General features: G+C 41.0%; 1 protein-coding gene across 1 annotated transcript; it reads right to left on the reverse strand.

Annotated features, from left to right (window-relative positions):
- Positions 1 to 27,254, reverse strand: LOC137917893 (spermatid perinuclear RNA-binding protein-like). The gene is made up of 17 exons (XM_068760622.1): positions 27,163 to 27,254; positions 24,423 to 24,646; positions 23,395 to 23,560; positions 21,866 to 22,010; positions 16,937 to 17,061; positions 14,919 to 15,014; positions 14,663 to 14,774; positions 13,570 to 13,667; positions 11,867 to 11,954; positions 10,786 to 10,854; positions 5,432 to 5,640; positions 3,565 to 3,717; positions 3,220 to 3,354; positions 2,454 to 2,594; positions 2,261 to 2,384; positions 1,341 to 1,391; positions 1 to 1,235 (listed from the first exon to the last, which is right to left on the reverse strand). The coding sequence occupies exons 1-17, from the start codon at positions 27,163 to 27,165 to the stop codon at positions 1,150 to 1,152; spliced, it is 2,025 nt and encodes a 674-aa protein (XP_068616723.1). The 5' UTR covers positions 27,166 to 27,254; the 3' UTR covers positions 1 to 1,149.

Genomic DNA, 27,254 nt, shown 5'->3' on the forward strand with positions numbered 1-27,254 from the left:
TAACCAAAAATAGTACTTTATTTACACAGAGCATAACCTACAAACAGGTTAAAATAAAATGTCTCTCAGAAAAGAAAGTATTTCAGCTCAACACAAACGGCTCAACAGCGCAAATACCCAACAAGTACCGGAACGTAAACTGACGCTCAAAATTCAAACAAAGGAAAAGCCTTTCTCAGTGCAACAGATTATTGTAAACCTCATCGTGTGTCTTTAACATCCATAGAACACAGAGACAAATTAGAAAACAAAGCTGAATTCACATCTGGAGGTTTTTAAAGGAATAATCAAACTTCTGACAAAGAAGCCCACAGTTACACTTTGTCTACTTCACCATATTTGGTGTCGCTTATTCTCATACTGTAGCTACGTCTTTAGCTTTTTAAAGATACCCTTCATTTACTTAGCTCTCTGCAGAAGTCAGTGCATGTCTTTGTTTGCCACGAAGACCAAGTATTTCTGATCTCCCCTGAAATGACTGCTTTTCCCATGCAGAGGATGTTTTGCTCCCAGCATGGGATGCATCCTAGTTTATGAATGCTCAATGTTCTCTACAGTGTGTGTTTAAGTTTCTGCAGTATAATATTGTTCCATAATATATATTTCACAGCAGGTTTATAGAAATAATTAATTTAGCTCACAGCTGGAAGCATTTATTTCCCTATTTTAAAATATAGTATATTTAGTGGGACGATATTCAGTTCCCAATTTAGTGAGCCATTTCAGGGATCTTAAAACTAGCACTATATCAATTATACTATCGAGCATCCAGGATCTTTCCGATGTGGAAATGAATGAAATGGGATGATTGTTTACCTCCTAAAGTAATTTATTTATGTTCCTGCATTCGATATTTAGTAACTGGTGCAATAGGGCTGCCCTTCTTAAAACCCTAAGCTCCTGCTGGCTTGTTTCTCAGACTGTGATCACATGCATAGCAATGCAACAGCCGAGCTGGTTTCCAGTGCAGCACAGAGGGATCATGCTGTGCATCCATTATTCTGGAGGCACTGGAGCCAGTTTGGGATTATGATAAAATGTTTGTGGAATTCAATATTGGTGTTGAACATTTAGTTTGTGAAGGATCAGGAAAACTTCCGAATACAACTATTGCACATGGTTTCCTATGAAGAGGATGCAGTGAGGATGCTAATATGGGTAGAGGTGGGTGACGGGGAATGCTGTGGGGAGTCTGATGACTGGGACAACTACTGAGGGAATTCTGGAAGGAAAACCTGAGGAAGCAAAGAAAAAGAAAAAACTCAAATACCGGGATGTAATGATGAACAAATCAAATGCATGGATTATTGATCAGATAGCTAGAGGGACAGTGAGTTTACCGTAGGGAGGGAGGCCGCCTGCAGGACTGTAACAATAAGGAGCACCAAACCCTATGAGAATGAGAGACGATGAGATTTAGTTTGATCACAGCACAAAGAGTAAACTGTGTTAATGTTCATGGAGGAATCAGCCCATCAATCATCCGGATTTCTGTTCTGTTTCATTACGTTCACACTGCAGGCCTTAATGATCAATTCGGATTTCTTTGTGAAATCTGATTTTTTTTGCGAGTTTGTTCAATTAGATGCGGCTTGTATGTGATCTCCTGTGTGGACGCCCTACGACACAAAGCTGTCCCGCATGCACGGAAGAGAAGAGACTTCACACGTCGACGCTCAGTGTTTGCGGAAGTAAATATGGACGCTAATACGCATGTATACTGTCGCGTATCAGTGACCTGTGGGCCGGATAAATGCGACCTGGCCGTTCAGACTGAAGTCGCATGGCAAAAGATCGGATTCGTATTGGATTTAGGACCACATATTCAAATTGCCTGGGTCGCATTTGAAAAAAATCGGATATGTGTTGTTCAGACTGGCATGAAAAGATCAGATACAGGTCGCATTGGGGCAAAGAAATCGGATTTGGGTCACTTCAGACTGCAGTGTGAACGTAGTGCAAGATTGACAAGATCTCAAAATAACGTTGAGGGATAAAATTAGCATTTTGTGAAACGTTCTAAAGCAAGCAAATAACAAGTGACTATTATAACGTCTCTTAACTTCCACTTAATCAAATGCGACATGACCTATGATTGTCTATCACTGACAGCACATCCAGACCCATACACAGAGAGCATGTGGCAGTTTATGAGTGTGTTGTTGTATAATATGTGCGTGTGTGTGTGAGGCCCATACACACACATACACACACACACACACACACACACACACACACACACACACACAGCCAGACTCACCTGGAGAGATGTAGCCGTGTGCGAGTTGGGTGCTGATGTATGGAGCTCTGGGGATGACAGGGACCCGTTGAGGTCTGGCAGCGAGAGCTGGGAAGGTCAGTGCCGAGGCGACCGGTCGCTTTGGCTGCACACACACATCAGCACTATAAGAGGACACTGCATGGTTTCAGGCTGACTATAGTCATTCACTCACAAGAGGGTTTGGCCGTTTCTTCTTGTTGGCTGTGGATTTGGAGCCGGAGAACAGGCTGTTCAGAGCAGCCAGTGCTGCACTGGCTTTGGCGACTTTCTTATTGGGACCAGTCCCTCGAAAAACTTGCTTGTCCACCTCCACCTGTCACAAAACACAAAAAAGAGGAGCGTGTTGTCTGAAAAATGTTGAATATAAAGGTTGCCTGGCATCTTGACATTTGTAACGGGGCTTAAATTATTAATTGATATTTAGTTAATGGCCAGAAAATTGCTGAGAAAGTAAAGGGATCTGATTATTATTATTAAGTAACATTGTGAACACCAAATTAATCAGTGAGTATGTAATTAGCATTATGAAAATGTAAATTTCTTGAAGCCCTCGGAAGAATGGTGATATTTATTCAAATAAAATATGAAAAATGTGTTGGTCACAGCTTCTCAAACATCCGAGCGTGCTTCATCTCATTAGGATCTGATGATCTGTGAGATTTATGACTCTTAGCACATTAAGACATCAGAATAGACTAAATTTTATACTGGAAATGAAGAGAGTATATTTATGCTCAACGCTCTCTTTCTTTCTCTCGCCCCCTTTCTTCCAGAGATGTGTGAAGATGTTTTGATATGCAGGAAGCACTGCAGTGCCAAACATCAAAAACATGTTCCCTCATCAATTCCTAATGATTCTCTGAAAGGGAGACAGGAACTCTATGAAAGGCAGTGGGGTGTGTGTGTGTGTGTGTGTGTGTGTGTGTGTGTTTCCATACCTCTATGATGAAGCGTTTGTCGTAGCTGCTGCCGCTCTCGGATATCAGCTCATATTTGAGGCCACGGCGTTTCTCATTCAGCTCCATCACTGGGTTTTTACCTCCGGCTGTCAGGATCGGACCAAGAGCTCTCGTCTAGAGACAGAGACAGCCAGCAACATGAGTCATTCCATGTTGGTTGTTTGTCATGTTGACACTAAGATTTGCATTTTAACTACACATATGTCATCATCATATCCATAACCAGTATACTCGATCAATAGTAATCGGTCTGGAATGCATTGAATTCCAGTAGGAACAAGATCTTCGAACTGAAATAGAGGATGTCTCACTATGTGCACTTACCACTTCCTGTGTGTCATTGGAGGAGGTGATGGAGGTGGAGCTTGAGCTGGTGGACATCCTGTCATTCTTGCCTTCGCCATCTGACTTCTCGTCGGCGCTCAGAGAGTCCCCGTCTCCATCAAGGCCACGCACAAAGCCCAGAGCCTGCAGCGCCTGGAGGCGAACGCAAGAAACAAAACATGCACACAATCCCAATTTGCATCTTTAATGACCACTTTTTAATTTACTCAACGACCGCCATCTAAAAGTGACTGCTGAAGTATCTGCGATGCCCTGACAGTCCCTAAACTCACCACAGAAGGGATGTGAATCGCACCATCATTCGTGACTCAACCAGCTAACAGCTGCTGCATCGAGGCTCTAAAATGGTCATCCTCAACAACGAAAGAAACAACAACAACTCAAAGTCTGGCTGCACTGGTGGGCTCTGATGTGTGAATGTTGTAACTGCATGAAGAAATGTGCACGGCAAAGAGCGAGCGAGCAGTCAAACTCAACAAGTTCATTTAAAGCCCGAGTGCCATTTCTTGCTTTAGGTCGATGTTCAAGCTTTTAATATCTTACCCTTTTAAGTACAGAATGAGAGAGAAATAAATGAAGAATCTGAGAGGAGAGATGATGCAATTTAGCTCTGTACACACACACTGTACAACCATACTTCAAAGAGATGGAATACCATTATTTTATGTAACACATACTAAACTGGCCCACGACCCGATAACAAATCAGTTGGAAAATGAATAAATGAATGAATACTAAACTGATAATTAATGATTTGCCACTTCCTTGACTTCATCTTCAATTGATGCCAGCGACACTGGTACAGGGTAAGAGACTGGGAAATGCAGAAGGTCATAAAACAAGGTCGGAATGTTCCAAATGGTAACAGGGGAAGGTAATATTAAGTATGACGGGGGCATCCAAAAGAATCGCCCAAATCATAGTGTTAAAGGGAATATGTGGATTTGCAAATTAGTAAGAGTGATTTTAATGAGCGAATCATGTGTTACCGGTTGCCGTTAACTACCAAAAATATGACACAACCAGAATGAGTTTGAGAATTCAGCCTGGTGCTCGCAAATACAGCAGCCTCCATTCACTGTGTTTGCCATGAACAGGACGCTTTGGGAAATGAAACTCAAGTGACATGAACTAACAAATCTTGAAACAAAAGATGTTTTGAAGATTGTCAATCAAGGAGAAAGATGTGACACAGTGCAAAAACCGTCGATTCTTCTGAAATTTCATTTTGCAGCTGCAGATCCCAACCGTAGTGCTCGGAGAACAGTACTTGTTTTGCTGGGGAAATACATCACATACTGTGCAATGAGAAGAGTATCTGAAGGATCAATGCAGGATCGAAGCCAATTACTTTTAAAACTGATGCAGAAAATCTGCTCCATCATGAAGTCTTCAAAATGTTTGAAGACTATTACTGTGAATCTGAAACGTAGACTCGGTGTGCATTGAAATGCTCTGTAGGATTTGTACAGCCATAGTTGACGCATGGATGTAGAAGTAAAGTCATTAGGACCTTTCATTAAATAGAGGCAGAATACATTAAAATTAATCATTATAGAAATAAAGTAAAAAACTTCTCAGCTTTGAAAAGTTGAATCTATTTTCAGTGATGAGGCAGATATTCAGATTGAGCGATCATCAGCTATTGACACAACTCGAGAACTACAGCACCCTTTTCTTTTTGCTTCCAACTAAAGTGTCTAATCTTCAATCAAAATTTGACACAAAACCCAACCCAATTAAATGCAATAGGTTTAAACTTGTATTTGGTGTTAACATTTCTTCCTTTTGGCTTTAAATCCTGACACTGTTTAGTGAAAGGTTCCCTTGGAACTCGGCTGAGTACCTTCAGGGCGACTTGGAGCTTGGCAGTTCTCTTTGAGTTCCCAGTGGCCTGATAAGTGGTTCCCTGTATGTCCACAGACATGGTGAAGACTGGAGCATGGACTGGGCCGGACTGCGACAGGAGGCGGTACTGAAGGCCTGGGTGGATCTGGTTCAGACGCATCAGAGCATTCATTGGGTGATTTGGATCCGTCATCCTCCAGTCCAGGACTAAAGGAGAAGAGATGGATGTTAGCTTTTAACATATTGGGTTACATGAGCTCGAAACATTTCTCATCTTCACAACGAATTGACAAACAGGCCAACTGAGCGATTGTGTTTTTAATGCCGTTGTTTTGGAACTGCCAATCTGTGGTGAATTTATTTGTAAATAGTTTTATGATGGAAAATATGCATGCGTGTGGTGTCTCAAGATTTACATTTACATAGAAAAGTAAAGAACTTTTTCTTTTCAAGTAAATGTCATTAAGATATAAAATATGAAATGCTGTAACAACGCCACTAAGAGAAGCATTAAGAGCTGCAAAGATATTAGCTAACGTCTCACAGTGCTTTTCGGGCAGAGAAGAAATTCAAAAAATACATGCGTGTGTGTTCATTATTCATTTTGCCATAGCGACTATAACTATACTGTCATCATGTCAATGACACATGACAGTGATGTCACAACTGCAAACCATGAGATTTCTAGCGAGCAGGCTTAAGCACACAGAACCTCTGGGATGTATCCCGAATTCTTTTGGGAATAAAGTCCTTGAAACGAAGACAAATCCAAAGACAAGTGAGAAACAAAAAATAAAAATAAAAACTAGCAGAAATAAATTGCACTACTTCACAGCCCTGCTCCTACATGTAAACTGAACATGAAGGCACTTATAAAATGCAATCAAAAACAAGAATATTTGAAGAAGCAGACAAGTCTTGATGTTAATTAAAGGAAGTAAATCATCAGCGACTAAGAATGCTTCAAACTAAAAACAATGTCCCCCAATTCCAAAAAAGTTTGGAAGTAAAAAAAAGCTGTTCAATGTGTGCAACTCCATCCAGCCACTTTACGAGTTGGAATCACGGCAAAATGACCTTCTGCGGGTCATTTTTTCTGACTGAGACCTTAAAGCATCATAACAACTATGTTTTGGGGCCTTAACATGAAACCTTTCTGCAAGCTTGTGGAAAACAAAATGAGGCCACATGCCTACGAATGATGTTGGATTCAGATGTTTTCTGTTAAAATGAGTTAAATTAGCCTTTTACGAAGTCGTAAATTGTATATTGTTATAAAGAGCATGGGCTCTAGTGATGCAGCAGTGTGAACCGGTTTCCTGCAGTTGCTGACAGACCGTAAAAGCTGGTGCAGCGTAAGAAGAAGAATGGGAAGATGCTGATGGACAGGTGCTGGGAGCAAGAGCAGGGCATGCGTGTGTGTGTGTGTGTGTGTGTGTGCATAAGCATGGTGGGAGGCAGTGAGATAATTGCATGGCAGCCTGTGGTATTAATTCCTCTATCACTGCCTACCATCACCTCCTTTGAACTGAGATGAGAGTTGCTAAGGACGTTCATCCCAGTGACTGCTAGATTAATTACTGTGACAGAAACAGACAGGATGGACACGCAGATGTAACAAAACACCTACATGCGCGCACACGCACACGCACACGCACACGCACACACCATCCAGATGGAGAGAGTTTTTGCTATCGGTGGTTCGTCTTTTAGCTCCAGTGAATCCCAGGCTGCACCTTTGCACTAAAAAGGCGCCGGAAGGGTAGCCATGCAGTCAATAACGGTCAGACTAGGAAAGATGTCCGTTTCCTTCTTGAACTCTGTGGCAGATAGCAGTTGTTCCTTCAGGACCTTCTATGTTTTACTGAGATACACCTGAAAAACATTTTTTTTCCTGTGTCAAGATGAAGGGAAAAGAAAAACCAAGCTAAAACCATAACCAGAACAACAACTCATCCACTGACTTGGCAGCGCAAACCAATAATGATTCAAAAATGACCTTGAGGAAAAAAAAAAAACATGCAAAACAATAATGTTCACAATTAATGATGCTTTTTGGATTTTACGGGCAGCGGAAACATGGCTAAAGCTGGGGTCAGGAACATTGGAGAAACGTTCAAGAGCAAGCTACATTTAAGAACTCTTCAGCTAAAAAAATGCAACTCCTTTCCTTAACATCTTCCTCCGAAGCCAGTAGTCCTCATCACATGAACGCACACCAACTACAGCTATAGCTGCCTCGTGGCTGCAGCTGAGACATGACTGGCAAGCTCACCACATTCCACAAGCGCTCTTAGCATTTTCCTTCTAATAAATGGAATCAAACAATTATGTTAAATGCCATAATCACATAAATACAAGATAATTAGGCATTACAAACATTCCTCTGACCTAAAATGCTTACACGGTCTGGCTGATGTCCACTGAATACTTAGTCCACATTTATTTCCTTTTTTAAAAAAAAAGCTAGCAGGATCACACACACACACACACACACACAAAATACTTGACTGTGTTAAAGTGGAAACTATTTGGGGCTCATATTGTAAATTACATTGTTATTGTGCACACCTTTTTTTACATGCCACCGATACAATTTAATTATTTTCTGTCCTAATATAGTTCATATTCTCCTTATTTTATTTCTACCCTCATACATCAAAAGTTCAATCTTAACTGAAGCTACGTCAAAAGATTGGACAATGTACCTAAAGTTACAGTTTCTTGTACTACTAATACAAACAAATACTAAGACAGATGATTAAATAGTCATAACACCAAAACAACTTTCACACGTGGACTGAGGAGGATGAGTTTGTGCATTCAGCCAGATGGCAGCGCGTCGTCCTTTAGTATCCTCTGAGCTCTGTGCAGACGCTTCAGACTGATATCACAGATATTTGGTAGATGAGTACCAATGATCTTGTGATACTGATAATAATTTAAATGTCACTTGACAAGACAGAGCTGTATAAACTGTTGACTGAATGTCATTTAAAAAAAACCACTGCCTTGAAATCAGTGATAGTAACGGACCTAAACTTAAAAAAAATATATAAATGTACCGCTTGATGTGACTTGAAGTAGAAGTTCGAAGTTGTTTTCTACTCAAACAGACAATGATCAATGCCTATAATTTCACCTTAGGAGGCCATTCTCTGCTGATGACAGGAACGTCCTGATTTCCTGCTGGAGAAGTAAATTTATGTTCACGTTGTATAAAAGTAGAGGAAACAGGAGTAGATTAGCGATACTTGATGCTCCGTTCAGCCCCCCCCCATTAACATTTACAAGGAAATCTAAAGACATTTCCTTCCTCCTTTTGAGGAATTTTCACTTAAAAGCCACGAGTGAAACAGCTTCTTGAACATTTTTACTTCTCCCTGAACTGCTTTCATTCAGCTGGGTGAATGATATGAACGAATGATATCGCCCACAGATACAGGCTGAGCTGGTGGCAATTCAAGCATTAAACTGGATTCCTGCTGTGATCGTGTGAAGAGATCAAACACAGTGGCAGAGCCTGCCTGCTAGATCACATCCAGGCAGTTTCTGGGCACTGTCTCTGCCTTAAATGGACATTGAAGTGAAAAACATCTGAAAGCAGAATGACTTTTTCAAACCCAACAGGTGGTTTTGATCCTCTTCAAACAAAGCATCCCGATGTGCAAGATAAGCTCATCCTCACTGCTCAATTCTTTCAGCTGCACCGCTTCACTTTTTCCACCTCTTACACCAAGCCTGTCAGAAAGCATCTTGTTTACAGTCTGCTGCGTTTTCTAGCTGTTCGGCAGTCATACAGATGCAGTGCAAACTGGAGCCTTTTGTCTTTGTCACTGTCTTTGGCTGCAACTCAGAAACAAATCCCCAAATCAACATCCACTTACCGGTACATTCTGTTAAGAGACAAGTTTCTCTTGGGGAATTTGTCTCCATCATAATGCATGTTTAACCAACACTTGACTTTGTACCTACATGGAATCATTTACTTTTCATTCACTGTTTTAAGTCCTTTGTAGCCGGAGATGTATCCGAGTTAATGTAACATCAGCCTATGTCAATCCACACTGGACACATTCACAAACTGAAAACCATTTTATTATGCTAGTAACAGCTATGAATGCAATTATAACCAGAGTTCTTTTTCAGCAGTAAAACATCTCATGAATATTCATAGCTGTAGCTCTCCTGTGTTGTTTTTGATTTGATTTGATTTAGCACGCTAAACACTTGGAGATTCTCTTTGTCCTCCTGATTGCTTATTAGGCCCACGTACAAACATTAGCACGAACAAGAAGCTCCTGAATTCTCACTGTGTGCTGGCAAACACATTCATAAGCATGCCAAATCAATCGGCGGCGTAGTTCCCCAAATCCTATCGAATCAGAACGCTCCGTCTCTCATCGTCTCGTAGGTAAAACATGAAACATAGCGCCGGGCTCATTCGTGTGGACCGACAAGGAGGCAGAATTGCTCCTAAACGTAGTTTTGGAATATAAAGTAAGCAGTAATTGACAAGTTCTGAAGGCATCCATGCCGTTTCTGAATGTCAATGCAGGTCACACACATAGGATGTCACAGCAGTTTTCGGCGCAGCGGTGACGTTTCGAAAGTTAACTCATTTTACAGGCGTCCACGTACCCAGTTTTCAAAAACCGTTGTTTTAGTGACTGAAATTTACAGTTTCGTGTGGATGATAGGCCAAACCGCAGAAAAATATCTTTGTTTTTGGAGATACCTGGCCTCAGTCTCACTATATTGTGATTTACACCAAAAATAATGGCCCCAAAAGTCACCATAGCAACCCTCACAAATGGGGTTTTAATGTTAAAATGTGATATATTTTCCTGACCTCATTCTGGATCAGATCCAGAAGACATTTTGCATGATGGTGCATCATCACCAAATTGTAATCAACTGTTCCTGGTAAGATTCCCAACCTGAAAATGTCATCAAGCTCCGTCCGGAACCTTTTGATTTATCTTGCTAACAGACAGACACACCAACGCAAGCAAAAACATAACCTCCTCAGCGGAGGTAATAACACGCTGGATTTCATATCACATACAATATGTGCAATATGTTATACAAACTGGAATCTTGCATCTTATTTATTATATAAGACCTGGCTACCAGGTATCCAGCTCAATCCAACTACTGTACAATAATAAAAAACTTAGTTACCCTTGGTTAGATATAATTATTTCTTAAGCTGTTTGTATTCAAACACAATTATTTGTTCACTTTATTGTTACAGAGGTGGGAGGAGAAGGATTTTCATCTGTTTGTTAGGTGATCTACTGCAAATCCTCGTGTGATTCTTTGAAATGAGAGTTGATGGACAAAAGTCACCTTTCATCCTTTTGATGAAGTCTCTGTCATTTGAGCCGCTGTCTCCACGGAGCCTCTTACGACAGCCGCCTGCAGAGCAGATACAAATTGATTATGTGAAACACCACAGACTGATGAAAAAAACAGGCCATTAAAATCATTGCATGCCGAATGTATCTAAACTGAGGAGTTACATAATTTGCCTGCCATGTTGCAAAGAAAAGTAAACAGGGGAGGAGGGCTGGGAAATCTACTAAAAAGTGACATTTAGAAGATATATTTTATATATATATATATATATATATCAGAGATATTACAGTACCTTCCTCATGTCAAATAATATTGTCTCCATTGTGTGCATTCCTGCGTTACATGTTTAGTTGTGCGTTCATTCAAAATGAACAAGGATGCATGCAATGCAAGACACAAATGTAAATACAGGGCCAATAATGTTTGCCGTGCTACATTCCCTCTTCATCTGATGCTCAATGTTTAGTTTAGCTGTGTAACAAAGTACCTGCACCAGACAAATTAAGCAGCAGCAGCCATGAGCCCTGCAGAACAGACCAAAAGCTCGAGCACTGTGTTCAAAGTTGCTCCACACAAATGACACACGGGAGGCTTTCTGGATACAGCCAGCATGTTCGAGAGTTGGTTTGACTCAATATTGAGTGGAACAAATCAGATTAGCTTGAAACTCATGCTGTGGAAATTACAAATTTTGGTGCAGAGGTAATCTCCATGCATGCAGTCACCCATCACTTGCTGTGATTATGGAGAGACCCACAGTAGAGATAAATTCACTATTGTGGATTTGAGTACAAGAGAAGGCTATTCCTGCAATGAATCCTGTTTCTGTTGTCTGAGCACTGTACCAAACCAAATACAATAAATAAACCGGATTGCCCAATTGATCAAGTTAAAACTTTGAAATAATCTTGATTCACATGAAGGAGAATCTCCCATGCAGGTGCAGATATAAAAACAGTAACACAAGTGGATACACACAGATGACAGCAGAAATGTAGCATAAAAGCACAGACTGAACAACATGCAGACAAACTATCACATACAGATTCATTTGAAAAAACTGAACACACACCTTCTAACAGCCTTGGTTTGCTGACGGGGAGTGGATCCATATTTAAGACCTTGTATAGCTGTCCAAGGGCTAGCAGGCGTAACGCATGCTGAAACACACACACACACACACACACACACACACACACACACTAGTGTTATGGTATATCACAGAATAACAGGCAGCAACTTTTAATTTCTAACAAATGTGCTTTAATTATTGTGAAAACTTGTGAGCCTCCCAACTAATTATGTTGGGAGAAGATCCATGCATTATAGAGAAAAAAAATAAACTGAGTTGATACAATAAAAAGTGGAAGAACAGAATAAAGAAAAACTATTCCCAGACTGGCAGGAAGGCAGAGACGGCGAGTGAGAGAGTGTGGTGAAGCTGAATTTCAGGATGTCTTCATGTTTTTCAACGCTGAGCCCACATTTCTTTTGCCCATGGGCAGACTTTGTTGTTGCAGCAGTGCTAGCAGCAGCAGTGGAAGTGGTTGTGTGGATGTGGGTGTGAACAGGGAAGACTCTTTCCACGCTCATTAAGTCGCTAATTAGACTGCCAGTTCACCAAACCTCCGCAGAACTGAAGGGATGCTTATCTTAGGTCAGAGTCCGGGCTTCAACGCACGCTCAGCTATTTATAGTGCTGTCATGAGCTCAGGGCGTCATTGGGGTGGCCAAGGACTTGCTTTATATAACCCTCCTTCAAACAACATAATACAGGAGCATTGCTTGCCCAATTTCCGGGAAGAAATGCTGACTTTGGTGCAGTGGGAGGGGGCATGGAAGCACGCCCTGTCGAGACATTTCATGGTCTTATGACTCACAGAGCTGAGCTGAGTTTTTCTTTCTTGGTGAAGCTAATGATTATGCTCGGATAAGTAAGCGTCTGCGGCTGGTTTTATTGCAGGAAAACAGGAAGGGAAGTTTTATAATGCCCTTAAGGGGCGCGATGGTGAAAAACCATACATAAAGCAGTGATTAAAACAAAAGACCTCTACCAACTCAGCCGAGTTATAACGATGTCTAAAATCATGTTTTCCAGCATTGCAACTCCTCCTTTAAAACTTCCCTTGAACTATGAAGATATACCAACTGTAAATCTCAATCGTAGCTTTAAATATCAAACCACACACATGAACCACAATTGTAAATCTGTCTCTCTTTTTTGTCTTCTTGAGATAAAGCAGATTTTCATGTAGAAGCTTAAATGTCACATATTATACTCTTTTCCCACAAGTTAACGCAGTTCCCAGACATTTATATGAAATATCTGTGACAGCTAGTCTTTGGCCAAAATAGCAAATAGATGCTGCAGGACAGCATCCGTGTTTTCTGTCTCAAGCAGCTCTGTCGGAAAAGCCTCTGAAAACAAAACCGAAACGTATAAAACCCCCACATTGGGGTTCATTGGGACTGGGGAACCTGGGATGGGCACCTTCACCTTAGTTTGAAATATTCCAGCCATAATGATTCACTGGCTGTCTGAGGTCTGTCCCATTGCCATCGGTTGATATCGGTGTGTTACCAACTCACTTATAGACATCACCAGACATCCAGATGTTGATCTACACAGCCTATTGGTCATCTCAGGAAGCACTATAATTTAACGTTTGCACAGACTCTCTTCACACTCTTTGAGTCAGTTTGCAACAACTATTTGTAACAATGAACAAATAAACTGACATTGACAGGAGGGGAAATGGGAGCTTGGCAGCAGACCTGTGCACTGTCTGTGATTGCGTCAGCCTGCTGGGCAGTGAGGTCACACAGGACGTCTGTGGGTTCCCTCTCACAGGGGTCATGAACTCCTGGACCTCCTATATAGAAAAGCACACCCACTTACAAACTGGTTTCTGGTTCAGGCAGGAGAGATAAGCAACATGCGGCTTAATTTTACCAAGTAGTAAAACATATGAGTACAATAGGATGACCGCAGTTTCTTAAAAAAATTAACTCCTTTCTCAGCACTAAGAGTGATGACTGGATTTATTAACAACAGTCTGATGTTAACCACTGAGTGTTAATTATTTTATGAAACAATAAAGGTAGCATGAATGTAGCAAAATGAGAGTATGTCTTAGGCAACCAACATTAGAACCCTGTTCTAATTTCACAAAGTTTTTAATACGAGTCAATACTATCCTGTATAAAAAGGCTTTTTCTAAAAGTCTTCAGTAAGTGTGACAATACTAAACAATTGAAGCACACCCTCCTCCTTATTAAAATATGGGAGCTGACGCTCTTGTCTTCGAGGCAACATAAATCTTTAGATTGTCTCAGACTTCCAAGAGACACCGGGGATACCCTCCAGTGAGTCCTACATCTGTCTCCTCAGCAGCTCCTCACCTGCTAAACTTTCCAACATTAATGCCATTAAAGGACAAAAGTTCACTTCCAATGTTGAGGACAGTCTGTGCCTCCCCTTCTTGCTTCATTTGACAATCTGCCAGAACCTCAACATCAACATAAAGCTCTTGCTGGATGGTTTTCCCAGTCTGTGTCCTCTGGCTATTCACGGAGTGTTTCCAAACCCGAGTACAAGTACAAGTACAACACTTTTTGCTGTGATTAAATAATTTAGATGGAGATTTGTCTGCTGTTCATGCTCTCGTTGTTTTTTATGTCATCTGATTTCTGTATGTGCTGTCTCTCAAACCTCACTTAGCATTTCACCTCATTTTTTCAACAGGTAAACTATGCTCAACCAGCCCTAGGCAATCTTCTGTAGCCGTGTGGTTAGAGCAGAAAGAGAAAGCTCAAATGCAAACAACAAACAGACATTGTTGGTTACAATGAAAGAGTGATCACTGACCTGGCAGGAAAATCCCTGAAGCAAAACACTCCATGACACGACGCAAGGCCTCACCTGGACCCAGCGGCCGGTTACAGGTGGCTATAGCCTTTTCACAGATCAGCTCTAGTGGCTGCAGAGGGTGGACAGAGCGATGACACTCAAGAAAGCAAGCAATAATCCCATCCGTCAATCATTTTTGTTAAACCTAATGTGAGATCTTGACATCCTTCTACAATAAGTTATTAAGACATTTGGATTGTAGAGTATTGCCTACCCATCCTTGTACAGGTTGCCATGCAGGCAGTCTGTTGCACATGTCTCTGAAAATCCTCAAGACGATGACGCAGGACTTGAGCTCTGTGACTCTGGCCTGAGGGGACAGACAATTTAGCAACAGCATGAGAAGCACTTAAAAAAAAGATTGTAGTCTAGTTGAGCAGCTCCAAAAATGGGAGCCCCTAACACATTCCATGATCTGGGATATGTTATCTTCAAATTAGCAGAGTTAAGCATCAGTAGAAGGAGGAGACCAAGGGAGTTAAAGTGTCTTGGTGGGTGAAGTATGAATTTAACATTGTTCTCAGGGCAAAGGTAAGCGTGGTTGTTTATTGAGGGAATGTTACAACCTACAAGGGTCACATGGCTGACAAGAAACAGAGGAGCTAGACTAATCACTAGGGAGCTGATCCACTAGGATATTTACTGCCGGCTCACTACTGAGTCTGACCTTACTTTACAATGGTCGCCTACCAGACCAAACTGGCAATGGGTTTGACAATGCTGGGTCCTATAAAATGTATGGGTTGCACACCATTGTGATTCTCTGCAATGCATGTTTGAAATGTAATTTATTTCAGTCACTCTATGTCTACACCTTTTTGAAAGGTGTAAATAGGCCATACTCTGTTACTGACCGACATACACAGGGTTGCCCTCTACGGTCCCTTTGAAGGTGGCATAAAAAGACGAGGAGGTTTAAATGAATTGAATCAATTCTCCAAGGATGCTGCTATTTTGTTAAGAGTAGATAAGGAATTTAATTTGCATGACATACAAAATTAAATGCATATATGGAATGACCTTGTTCATGAAATAACAGGACATACATGGAACCATAAAACCTTTTGGAAAACAAGCAAGCAAATGTACCATTTATGCTACGAACCGATTACAAACCTCCTCTCACGGAAAGTGTCGAAGACTGAAGAGCAAATGATGTCAGAAATTGACACATTCCTTTGAAATGGATTCCTATTCACAGCAGTAAAGCAGGTCATTTTATCAGGGTGCCTTTATTATAAGCATCCAGACACGGAGAAGGCGGTGATGAGAAGAACATCACTAGAGGCATCTACAGTTCTGCAATAATTATAGATCAGTGGAAGTCTAGTGGGTGATATTATCCCTGTGTGAATCCAATGAAACAGTCCTTTCACTGCTTCACCTTCAGTCCACCATCAGGCCTTCACTCTGATATTACTTGGCATTCAGCACTCCCTCCCCCCCAGGGGAGCTACTCACTGCTTCACCTGACCTTGACTCTGCCTCCTGCCTCCTCAGGAGATGAAGAAACTCAGTCAGGATAGATCATCTAAAACCTGATTTGGTAAAGAATCTCCTTGTTGCATTCACAATTTCATCCTAATCGGTTTTGTCCTTTTTTTTTTCAATGGAAAACAATGTTTCTGTTTTTATGTTATCCATTATTTACCAAATATTTCATAGTACTTCTCATCAATCTCCCTTTAAAGACATTTAAGTCACTTGCTTCATTTGTGTTATATTTTATTGTTTGCATTGTATTCATTATATTGTATCACATTTGTTTAGAACAGTTCTCAATTTTTCAGTCAAACTCATTTCATGATATTTCAAGGCCAAATTTCTAGCATTTCCAGTAGAAATTCCAGGCAAGTGATATGTGCAAAAAAAGATGGCTGAAAACACTTTTTACGAGCTAATCAAAAGTGATTTCTAAAAATGTCACAGAGGCACTAATGAAAGATTGAATTGAATATATTTTGTAGGAATTATGCTACAATGTGCTATAGGCGTGTATGAACATTATGATGTACGGAAAGCGTCTAAAATATCCCCCACCAACCCAGCCAAAGCAAAAGCTGCTTTGAAGCCTATGTTGATTAAAAGTGAATCTGAGTTATGTTTTCCTTTTGCACAATACAGAATAAAAAAAGTACTTCCCAGAGCTTGGGTTAAATATCCGAGTTGACACTGACTTCCAGAGTGTAAAAGGACTTCAAGCAACTGTGTCATCAGCCCAGCTGTTCTCACCTGGAACCATTTGGCGTGCCGGAGTGAGGCCAGTGCAGCCTGGCACTTCTGCCTGTCCAGGACATCCTTCTCATCATCATCATCATCCTCTTGCCTCTCCTTATTCTCATCCTGTTCACCCTCCTCTGAAGAGAGGGACAGGATGAGACAGAACAGATTGAGCGAGATCACGCTGACTTCCCATGCTAACACATAGATAGCCAGGCAGCAGGGATGGACAGTTAATTATTAGACAAACCCACTGATCTGACAGAATGAAATAGGAAGGGGAATTGAGATATTCCATAATTTATTTGGGAGAGGGAGGGCTCTCATGCACAAGGCAGGATCTTTCGTAACATTGACAGAAGGAACCAGAGGAGATGTGAGCGCATGCATCTTGCTGCCTGGCCGGAGTCTCACTCCAGATGCAGATCAGTGTCTGAAGGCGATGGAACGCGCCAGATTAGTGTGTTATCAATAACAACGCAGGACGAAAATGAGAGCATGGCAACAACTCTGGACCCAGATTGAAGAGTAAAATAAGACTTTGGAACAAGAACAACAATAAGTTTGGTGGTTTGTTAAATTCTGGCTCAGGAATACCTGAGATTGTGGAGAAGCAGAAAAACAGTGCAGACGCTTTAGATATTATACTTGAAGACAAACAAGTCATCCCATCTTATAAAGGCAGCTTGCTCAGTTGTCTTGGGTGCCATGCTAGTATTTTCACTCTTGCGGGGTCGGTCAGATGTTTATGTTGGAGGGAAACAGTTTCTTTACACCAGGTTCCTGTGGGGAGCACTCCTTCCATGACTGGAGGCCGAGCCATGGGAGAACAGCAGCAGGAGAGTGACAGCAGATGACAACGGCAACATAAACATCTGAGAGTGAGAATGCCACCCTGGAAAGAAAGTGAAGGCTGTTCGTTCTCGGGAGCAGCTAAGGGGCACCCCACTGTGGGACGGTAAGCATACTGACAGGAGGAGGAACAGACTGCAGACCACACTGCAGACCTCAGGAGTGAAGGCTCACAGGTTCTCACCACAGAAATATAAAGTCATTGCTTTTTTCCGACTTGAAATATCTTTAGTCTAAAGCTTGCCAAGATGCAAATATTAAATCTTGATAAATGTGCCATGTCATCGGAGTCATTATAGTAGCGGATCTGCCCCTACGAGCAAAAGCCAAGAGATTAAATCACAGCTATTTCCTACCAAGTTGACAGTAATGCTGATACAGGTCAATATAAAAAGCTCCTGCTTGTACGGACGAAGTTATACTGTAGTCTAAGAGCTACTATCCAAAACCAGCTTTACCCATCAATGTGTGATTTGTTTGCAGTAATGTGAGCTGAGGAGCAATGTGCATGGTTCAGCAGTCTGTTGCTGTAGAGACCATAGTGAAAGCTGAAGAGGATGGAAGGGGTGGACAACAAAGGAAGGAGCTGATGAGAGACTCGGGGTTGGTTTCATGTCACTCCTCTAAGACCAAAGACTGAGGACCTTCATGTTTTGCCCCTGGGACATTTATGTGATAGAATGTACCACTCTGGAGAAAAAATAATATGATATAGGAATGATTTGTTTGAGTACAATGACAGACTGAACTTTTTTTATTCAAAAATTATTATTTTTTTGGACCTGGAGAAGTCAAAACAAATACAATTTCACTTTCCCCCTTAAAAATAATTTGCGGCAAGAAACTAAAGTTACTTAAATAGCATAGAAAGCACATAAGCAGTTAAGGATAACAGTGTTCTTCAGTGGAACAAATGTTGGAAATATTTACTCAAGATTAAGCATTTCACTCGTGATGTAATACTGAACTGAATTACATGAACATTAAACCTGCTAGCCATGGCAGAGAAGTATTTATTTATCTGAAATATCTGAAGTCTCGAGTATGTCAAGCAAACACATGCATAATGGGCTTTTTACTAGTTCTAAATTAGAATCTATTTAATAACATTGTTTTTTTTTTTTACTACTGATTTACTACTTGCATTCTAATAATTAAAATTTAGAAAATAGCAACAAATTGGAAGAATGCGTACTTTCTGTCCTTTCTAAAGCATAAATTAATGCACCAACACTTCCAGAGAACCCTCTGGAGTTTGTGTGAAGGCAGTGAATCCTACATTTCATTCCAGTTTTCTCTCTGTGTGTTGTGTGTGTGTGTGTTTGAAGCTCAGTCTTGGCCACGGTCAAAAGGACACAGACCTACAGCTTTGTTATTGGCTAGAGGCTACACACCAAAAGAAAAATATAAAATGCTGGCATAGTGCCGGGTCTCTTAAAAACTAAAGTTATAAAGTGCTGTTCTTTTTTTTGAATTCTCCCGTAGTAAAAGACGCAAGACTTCGGTTTTTCTCCCACTTTTGACGTTTAATTTCCATTTCCTGATGAGCTCTAATTTAGAGATCATTTTCTCTATGCAGAGTGTCACCTACAAATTAAATCAGAACTTGACAAGCAAACTTTGAATTATTCCATTTTAATACTCACGACTCCATAGATTTCATGAATGAACGTCTTTACAGACTTGTTAACGGAGTGTGATTGAAATTAACCTGAATGAATGTGTTGTGTTTCCCAGAGGCAGGCCTTGAATGAACCGTCAGTCACAGGTCAAACCACATACAGATAAGACAACCCCCACCAATTTCTCCCTGACATCAGTTTAGGAGAATTTTGATTTGTGACCAGGACTTCAGTTGAATTTAATTACCACCAGTTTTACAGCATTAAATTATGGGATGTCATTCTGAGCCAATAAAAATTCACCAGCCCAATAATTAAAGCACAGAGGCACCGACATGGGCTGCTGCTCATCGTACGGCTTTTGTTCTTTAAGTCAACGTGCTTGACAGCAGACATGGACCAGAATTTCATGGTGACCCAGAGAGAAGTCGTCAACAGAGGGAGGGGGCGGGCATTGGGGACAGAGGAGCGTGTCTTGAGGCAGAGAGTGAGTGCTTTGGTTTGATTTGTCGGGGAAGCCCCTTGTACCCGGGCTTTCCTGCTGTTGGGTAGGGGGGGTGTCTCTTCAGCAGCGGGGCCACAGAGAAGAGCCAATCCACGCAGCACGTTGACCTGTGGAGCTATGGCAACAAAACCAACAGTCAGGAGGTACACTGTAAAAACCAGGGGGCTAAAGCGACAAATGAAACTCGTTACAGGAAAGACATTCCTGACAGGTTCTTGGGTGACCCGATTTTAAGACGCAAAAATTATACATCAAAAAGACTTCAGAGTGTTCCCATTATTTAACCCTGAAAGCACTTTGTGCTGTCATCATTACACAATGAAGATAAAGAGCAGATTTACCCTCTCAAATAAGTGATCGGAGCACAGAGAGAAGCTGGCTGAGAAAATCAACTAGAAAAATGAGAATCCTGCTATTTTACTGGCAAAACATCTTGACTTTTTGTTGGTAAATCAATTTAGCATCTTTAATGTGTCTACAGTTATTTTCCCAAGGGGGGCAGAGTAACATTTGGGAGCTTCTTATAATGCGATCAGAGTTAGTGAGAAATGTCAGGCTAATCCATCCTGTACAAATTGCTGTTTCCCAACCGATGTCACCTCAGCTTCCAATACTGCTGTGTTAAATATCTCGATTCCTTTGCTCACTGAACCGCGGCTCGCTATTTAAAGTATTACACACGAGAGAGAGAGAGACTTCCACTGTCAGTGCACTAGTTGTAACGTGACCTCCTCTGGTTAATGGAGACATGTTAAGCTTTTGCTTTGTAAAAGACTGCAATGACACCACGTTGGGGCCAACAAAGGTGAAATTCAAAACTTTCTTAAAGCCACTACTGATGGAGAAAGACAACAGGACAGTCCTGGTAAGAGGCAAGAGGCGGAAAGAGAAGAGGAAACTAAGGGTTTCTACTAAGGGTGGCCTATTTTGCCACCTTAAACTTGATCCAAAACAGAACTTGCTGCATGAACCAAAGCTCGAGGGTCTGAGAGAAACCTTAAGTCTGCAATCTAAACAATCTAAAAAAAAATTAAATGTAGGAAACAATGTTGTGAAAATGTGTTCTGCCCTTGTTTGTGTGACCATAGGAGAGGTAGTGGGACAAATGTGTTTATTGGATTTCATACTACTGTATACCAAACCTGGATAAGACAAAAACAAAACAAAAATCACAATTCGTCTTTGTGTTGCCAGGATGCTGAACCTAAAGCACACATCATTTGTTCCCTTTGTTGTGACTCGACAGCTGCTGCTTCTGTCCTGTTTGGCAGAATCCATTTGTCTACCTTTCCTGATGGCTCAACTCAATCTTTCCCACCAGGAGTGGGACTGCAACAACATTCGCTGTTCCATGAGGTCTTCCCTTCACTCTCCTTTGAATCATTTTAATTGCATTTCCATTTGTGGGAGAAAACATATTCAAAGCATTCGTGCTCTTCACTCACAATACAGACACCTGTATTTCCCCGCAGTGCACTGGATGGGGAATGATTGCGACTGTCTCACCACTCCTGGGGTGAAACGCGCTTCGTCTCCCTGACGTGAGGAATTACAATCTATTCCTTAAAAAGTCAATGTCGAGACAAAACTATGACTCTTTTGAACATGACTGATATTTCAGCTGACACCACAGATATAAGTTTTCCATTTCAACAAACCCGACCAAACGCATTGCTTGCAAAAATCCTCCTGCAGCGACTATGTGCTATTTCCATCACCCTTTGTCCTTCTTCCTGTTTTCTTCTCAGCTTTCAGCCCTCTCAAAGTATCAGCCTTCCCAATTTTCCACAGCTTATGTCCCATATCGAGTTTCATATTATTCTCATACCTTTAAATTCCAGTTTGACCCTTCCCCCTCTTCGCTCCTCTCTTTCAGCCCTCTGTTGTTAGATAAAGGTCAAATAAAAAGAGCAAAAGCATCCTGCCAACCCGGAGGCAGAGGATGAAGTGGGGTGTCATTACCTTCTTCTGCGGTGCTGCGCTCATCCCTCATGGCTAAGGATGAGAGGGTGATCTTCAGCGTGCGTTGAGGGTCTTTGGTGCTGCACACCTGGATGGCTGCCTCAGGCACGCATGATTGCACCCTGTATTTGTCCTCGGTCATTTTCTACAATGCACAGATACATGTTTATTCTATGACGTTTAATTTTATTGGAAATATAAAATTTAATCCGAGAGTATTTATTATTTTGATAATTTAATCTTAATTTAAGAACTTGATCCATCAGCATTCTCTGTCACCTTCTGTCCAGTCTTTGTTGTTGCTCCTACTTTTGTTTTTTGTTGTTGATTATTAAAATTATAATATTTAGGATAATAATGCAATCAAAGTGAATCCCCTCCTTTTTAAAAAAGAAAAGAAAATGCATTTACATTGGGATCTGCTTCTGCATTTTGTTGATACATTGAATTCCATTGCCTAGAGATTTTTTTTTAAAGATTTAATCTGGAGAGGAATTCACGGCTTTTATAACAATAATAAGATTGGAGAGAGATCTGATTTTTATTTTTATTTCATTAGAGTACATCTGTCAATACCAAATAGGACTATCAAATCTGCAACAGCGATAAACAGTTGTGTTTAGATGCAGTTTATCTCTGAGGCACCTAATTTATCATAGTATGCCAGCCTGTATATACCAGTATATATATTGGTGTTACCCTCAGAGGGATGTTTACGTTTTTTCTCTACATGTCATCTCTGTGTGAAGTGACCTCATCCATTTCCCCTTGTGCCTGCCAATCTATGTCAGTTGAGCTCAAGAAGAGAAGGCATCAAATGGTTTCCTTCATTGATGATGAAATGATGATGAAGCACGACAGCTCTGGCAGCCAATTAACTGCAAAGGGGCACAGGAAGCACATTTAGCCTCCGTGCTCGTAGGGACTGCTTTGTTAGCAAGCAGATGTTTGGGGGTTGGGGTTGGTGGTGCCGTCGAAACCCCCATGAGAGGCAGAGATTTTTTGATACAATTATTTGTACAACTCTGTAGCTCAGAAATGTGTGTTAGAAACGCAGAAGTCTCCGGGTAGCTGAAATGCATTATACATCCAATTAAAATAGGAGGTCAGTGCTGTGCTGTAAAAATGGGTTATTTAAGGTATAACTTTAACTGAACTCTGGGTTTTAAGCATCAGAGTGGGAACGGCAGTGTCATCGTCTCTGGCTCCTATTCTCCTACTGACTAAAAGTTACTCTTTCACCTGGGTAAAAAATTAAAAACGCTTTATTCACTCAAACATTATTTATTTAGTTCCAAAAGGCATCTGTAACACACAATTAGTTTGGAGACATAAGAATGCTTTTCCTTCATTCAGGTTAAAATGTATCTAAAGTGTTGTGTATTCTGAATGATTTACACTTGATTTGCTGTCGCACAAAAAGTCAAAAGCTGTTTATTTAAAGCCTCCCCATCCTGGGGTTGTTTCCTCAGCTGTGCTTTCATGAGGCACCATGCTAAATACTGCATTGCTGGTGTGGTTGAACGTACCTGGATCTGCAGGGGGAGGTTGGCGCTGACGGTATACAGCAGGAGATTGGTTGGTTTTTCCCTGCACATCAGCACCAGTTCCAGGTCCAAGTCCCCTTTGATCAGAAGGCCTTTGGCCACCAAACCAACACGTGTCACCCCACACAGCTGGGGTGTGACATCCGGCCTGAGTACAAAAGGACGAAAGCCAGCTTCAGTATCTCAAATTCATAAAAACCATACAAATACAGCTATCACTGCAAACAGCAGATTATCATTTTCATGGAAATTTCAACTCTTTTAATGGAAAATAGATTTTGTCCCAAAGGAAAGCAACATCTCCCTGATTATATTTGCTATTCAAGCAACATACTGGCACCTTCCAGATTTCAGCAATAAAGATTTTGATTTTAATACACAAAATGTGATCTAAATTGAAATTATTTCTAATTATATATTAGCTTAACATGCTCACCTTCCTTAATTTAGGATGTAGACGGGTCTGCCGAATCGAATGCTTTACAAGCTATTAGCTGAACTGAGCCATATCAACAGCCTTTGAATTGGATTTAGTGACTTTGATGGAAAATAATAGCTCTAATATAAAGTTCCTTGTTTATTTGTTACCTTGAGTTGGATATTCAATTCAGTATCCGTTTCCATGAAGGTCAAAGAATGGCCATTTCTAATCATCTCTTTTTTTTGAGGGAATACTTGAAAATCCACAATTGGACAACCTCTACTATGTTTTACTAAGAGAAGATATATTCTAGACCCAATGAAGTCTACAATGGTATCCATCAATGCTTCCATGAACACATTTTCTTATGACAAACAAAATAGATAATGGTACAAATATATTTACATATTAATAATGTTATGCACATTTTACAGTCCAGTGTAAAATAGAATTAAGGGAAAACACTGTCTCTATCGGAAGCATTACTATTTTCAGGACAGACCAACAGTCATAGTTGGATTGGTGCTTTCAAATAATCACAGGATCAACATTTAAATAACCCTAAAATATTACACAAAGTGGGACATACTTTACTTCAGCATCACCCTCCTCCAACGTGTTGTCCTCATTACTGTTTGACGTCTTTCCTGAGGATTTGCTGAGGCAATCCATCCAATCAGAGACCTTTTTGAGGGCTCCCTCCACAGTGGACACCAGTGTCTGGACAGACTCCAGTTCTTCTGGTTCTGGATAAATGGTTGCATGCTTGGCCATGACATGGCGGTCATCATTGGCAAATGATCGGAATGGCCTCTGCGCGCACAACAGGGAGATTTTTTTTTTTTTATTGCAGGCAGGTATTCATTTCAGCTAATGCTCATATACAATCCGAGTGACACATTCAGGGAGAAATGATCTATGCTGATGGACCTAAATGCGACTCTATAAGGATCAAAGCTTTAGCCTTTACATTTTATGACCTTTAAGATGGTCTATTTGCCTATCATTAATCAGCATAAATGTCATTCGGGGCAATCTCACTGATTGTTAAAAAGTCAGAGAGCCTGAATAAGTGATTTTAGGTTGAGAATGTCGACACAAGATGAAGTATCTGTGGACTAAAAAAGAAATAATCCCAGTTATATTTGTAAAAAAAAACCATCTCAAAGCTATAGCTATAATTCAGAGTTTAAAGATGGGTTACCATTATTTTAATTGTGCATTACATTAATGTAATTTGTGGCTGGTACAATTCTGGTACAAATGTACAAGCTTGTTTGTGGAGTCAGAAATGCTCGTCGCAGTCTGCAGGATGAAAGCGACACCTGAAGAAACCTGCGCTGCTGTCGATCTCTGCGTGGCCTAGATACAGCCTGCCACTATGTCAAGTTAACAACATGCATTTAGGCACAGAGCCCATCTCTCTCAAGGGGACAAAAACAGCTGATGTGAAAATTACTTTTTACAAGAGTGTGTCGACCTGTCAGCCAAGCATCACGACAGAATTTCAGTCCAAGGTCAGACTGCTATCTCTCTCAATCATCTCTTCTTTTTCCAACACTGATCCTCTCTTCCGTTTTTTTCTCTTCCTCCACCTTTCCCCGCCTGCAGTGCGTAAGCACACCCTCATTACGGTGAGTTATTTATGATGGTGCTTTAATAATTCATGGCCATGAGTCTCTGGGGCTCGGGTTGGAGTTGCGAGGGTCATTCATCACGACTTCGCTAATCTCCCGTTGAAATGCCGGGGGCATTCAAGGCGGTGTCGTAGCAAGTGTGGCCACGTGTCAACAACCATAAGACAGAAAAGTATACACACAAACATTAACAAGATCAAAACAAAAGATTAAGACTTCCCCAGCCTCAGAAGGGCTTCTGGACAGATATTCTTTTATTTGTTACTTACAAGACAGCTGGGAGTTCAGGCTCACCTCTCAATTAGAGATAACGACATTCACTGCTTTAATTAAGTACATTGGCCACAGAAGTCAACTCATGACTCCCTTAACATGCTCTTCTCTTTGTCAGATCACTAGGGAGGGGGGGGGGCATCTGACACATTTCGGTAGAATACAGCTTGGGCTAAATTATAAATGAAGGTTAACCAGCAGCTGGGACATCGACAGATATTCAACGCATACAGTGAAGAAGAAAAGGTTAATTTTCAAACACATTTCTAAATAGAACATGGCTGATTTCCTTCCAAGTGTAATCATGAGTCACTGATTGGTCAAAGGCCATTTGTGTGGGTTTTCAGTTTTTAGTAGAAACTTTTCTAAAATCAGCTTCCAGCTCTCCACAAGGAGGCAATGAGTGCTAAATACAAATGTAAATGTATATCCGAGAAGCATGTCTGATTCCAGAGCTAACCTCCTGTACTCAGGTTCTTTTGCTGCCGTCAGGGACAAGATTGCTGGGCCGTCTGACTGTCGGTCCAGGAAAACAGTCTGACATACTCTGATGTCTTAGAATAGAGGAGTGAACTTTTTGTCTGACTGACAATCAGTCTAGAGGCTGGGTGGTTCCTCTTGCACTGGAAGCTAATACTGTGCATCCACACTATTCATTACTACTGTGCAGGCTAGATTGGACGTTTTGTATAGGTTGGATGTGCATAAACCATTATTTGTAGAAAAACAATGGCATTTTATCAGATTCCCATTCCCATACTAAACTGTAGTCGAGGAGAAAAGGTAAAACCTACTTTGGCTATGAAGTGCCCAATTGCCCAAGTTGACTGTGTGTACGCTGAAACATGCAGTTGACGTGGTTGTCTATATGAGCCGCTGTTGTCTTGACTTCACAGAGACTGGCCAGTTTTGCCGTCAGATCCATAGCAGCCAAAAGGTTGAACAAAATATTTTTCAGTTGGGTTGCATTACCCTACATTGATAGTTACCCCAAAACACCATTTATAAGCGCAAACTACTAAATATTTGATCCAAATTTCATTGAAAGAGCTTCAATGAAATTTTCTGCTTTCAGTTTTGTTTTGGTTGTCATTCGCTGGTCAAGTACCGGTATATCATTTTTTTATGGACTACAACTATTTCCTTGACTCCATTGGGACCCTTTTCACTTAAGTGTCAACCAGACAGTTTCCAATAAAGATGTTTTCCCATTTTAAATGAAATATCAATATCCAACTAATCTAATTAAGAGCTTAGAAAAGCCTTGCTGTCGGTAGCGGCTGTCTGGCGATCCCTGATGAGAAACGCTCGCTGAAAAGTACTGGAGTCCCAATGCTGCTGGAGGCTTGTCCTCCTCAAACCTTTCTGTGTGCCACAGAGCTCTACTCTACATTATGGTAACATCAACAGGAGACTCACCATGGCCAAGTGGTGGAGGTGTTGTAGGACGGGTCTAGGTAAGGACCAAGGTCCCGTCACTCTGCCTCTTCATGCAGTCAATGGTATCAAAG

This window comes from Brachionichthys hirsutus, chromosome 4 (assembly GCF_040956055.1).
Source record: "Brachionichthys hirsutus isolate HB-005 chromosome 4, CSIRO-AGI_Bhir_v1, whole genome shotgun sequence".
Taxonomy (NCBI): domain Eukaryota; kingdom Metazoa; phylum Chordata; class Actinopteri; order Lophiiformes; family Brachionichthyidae; genus Brachionichthys; species Brachionichthys hirsutus.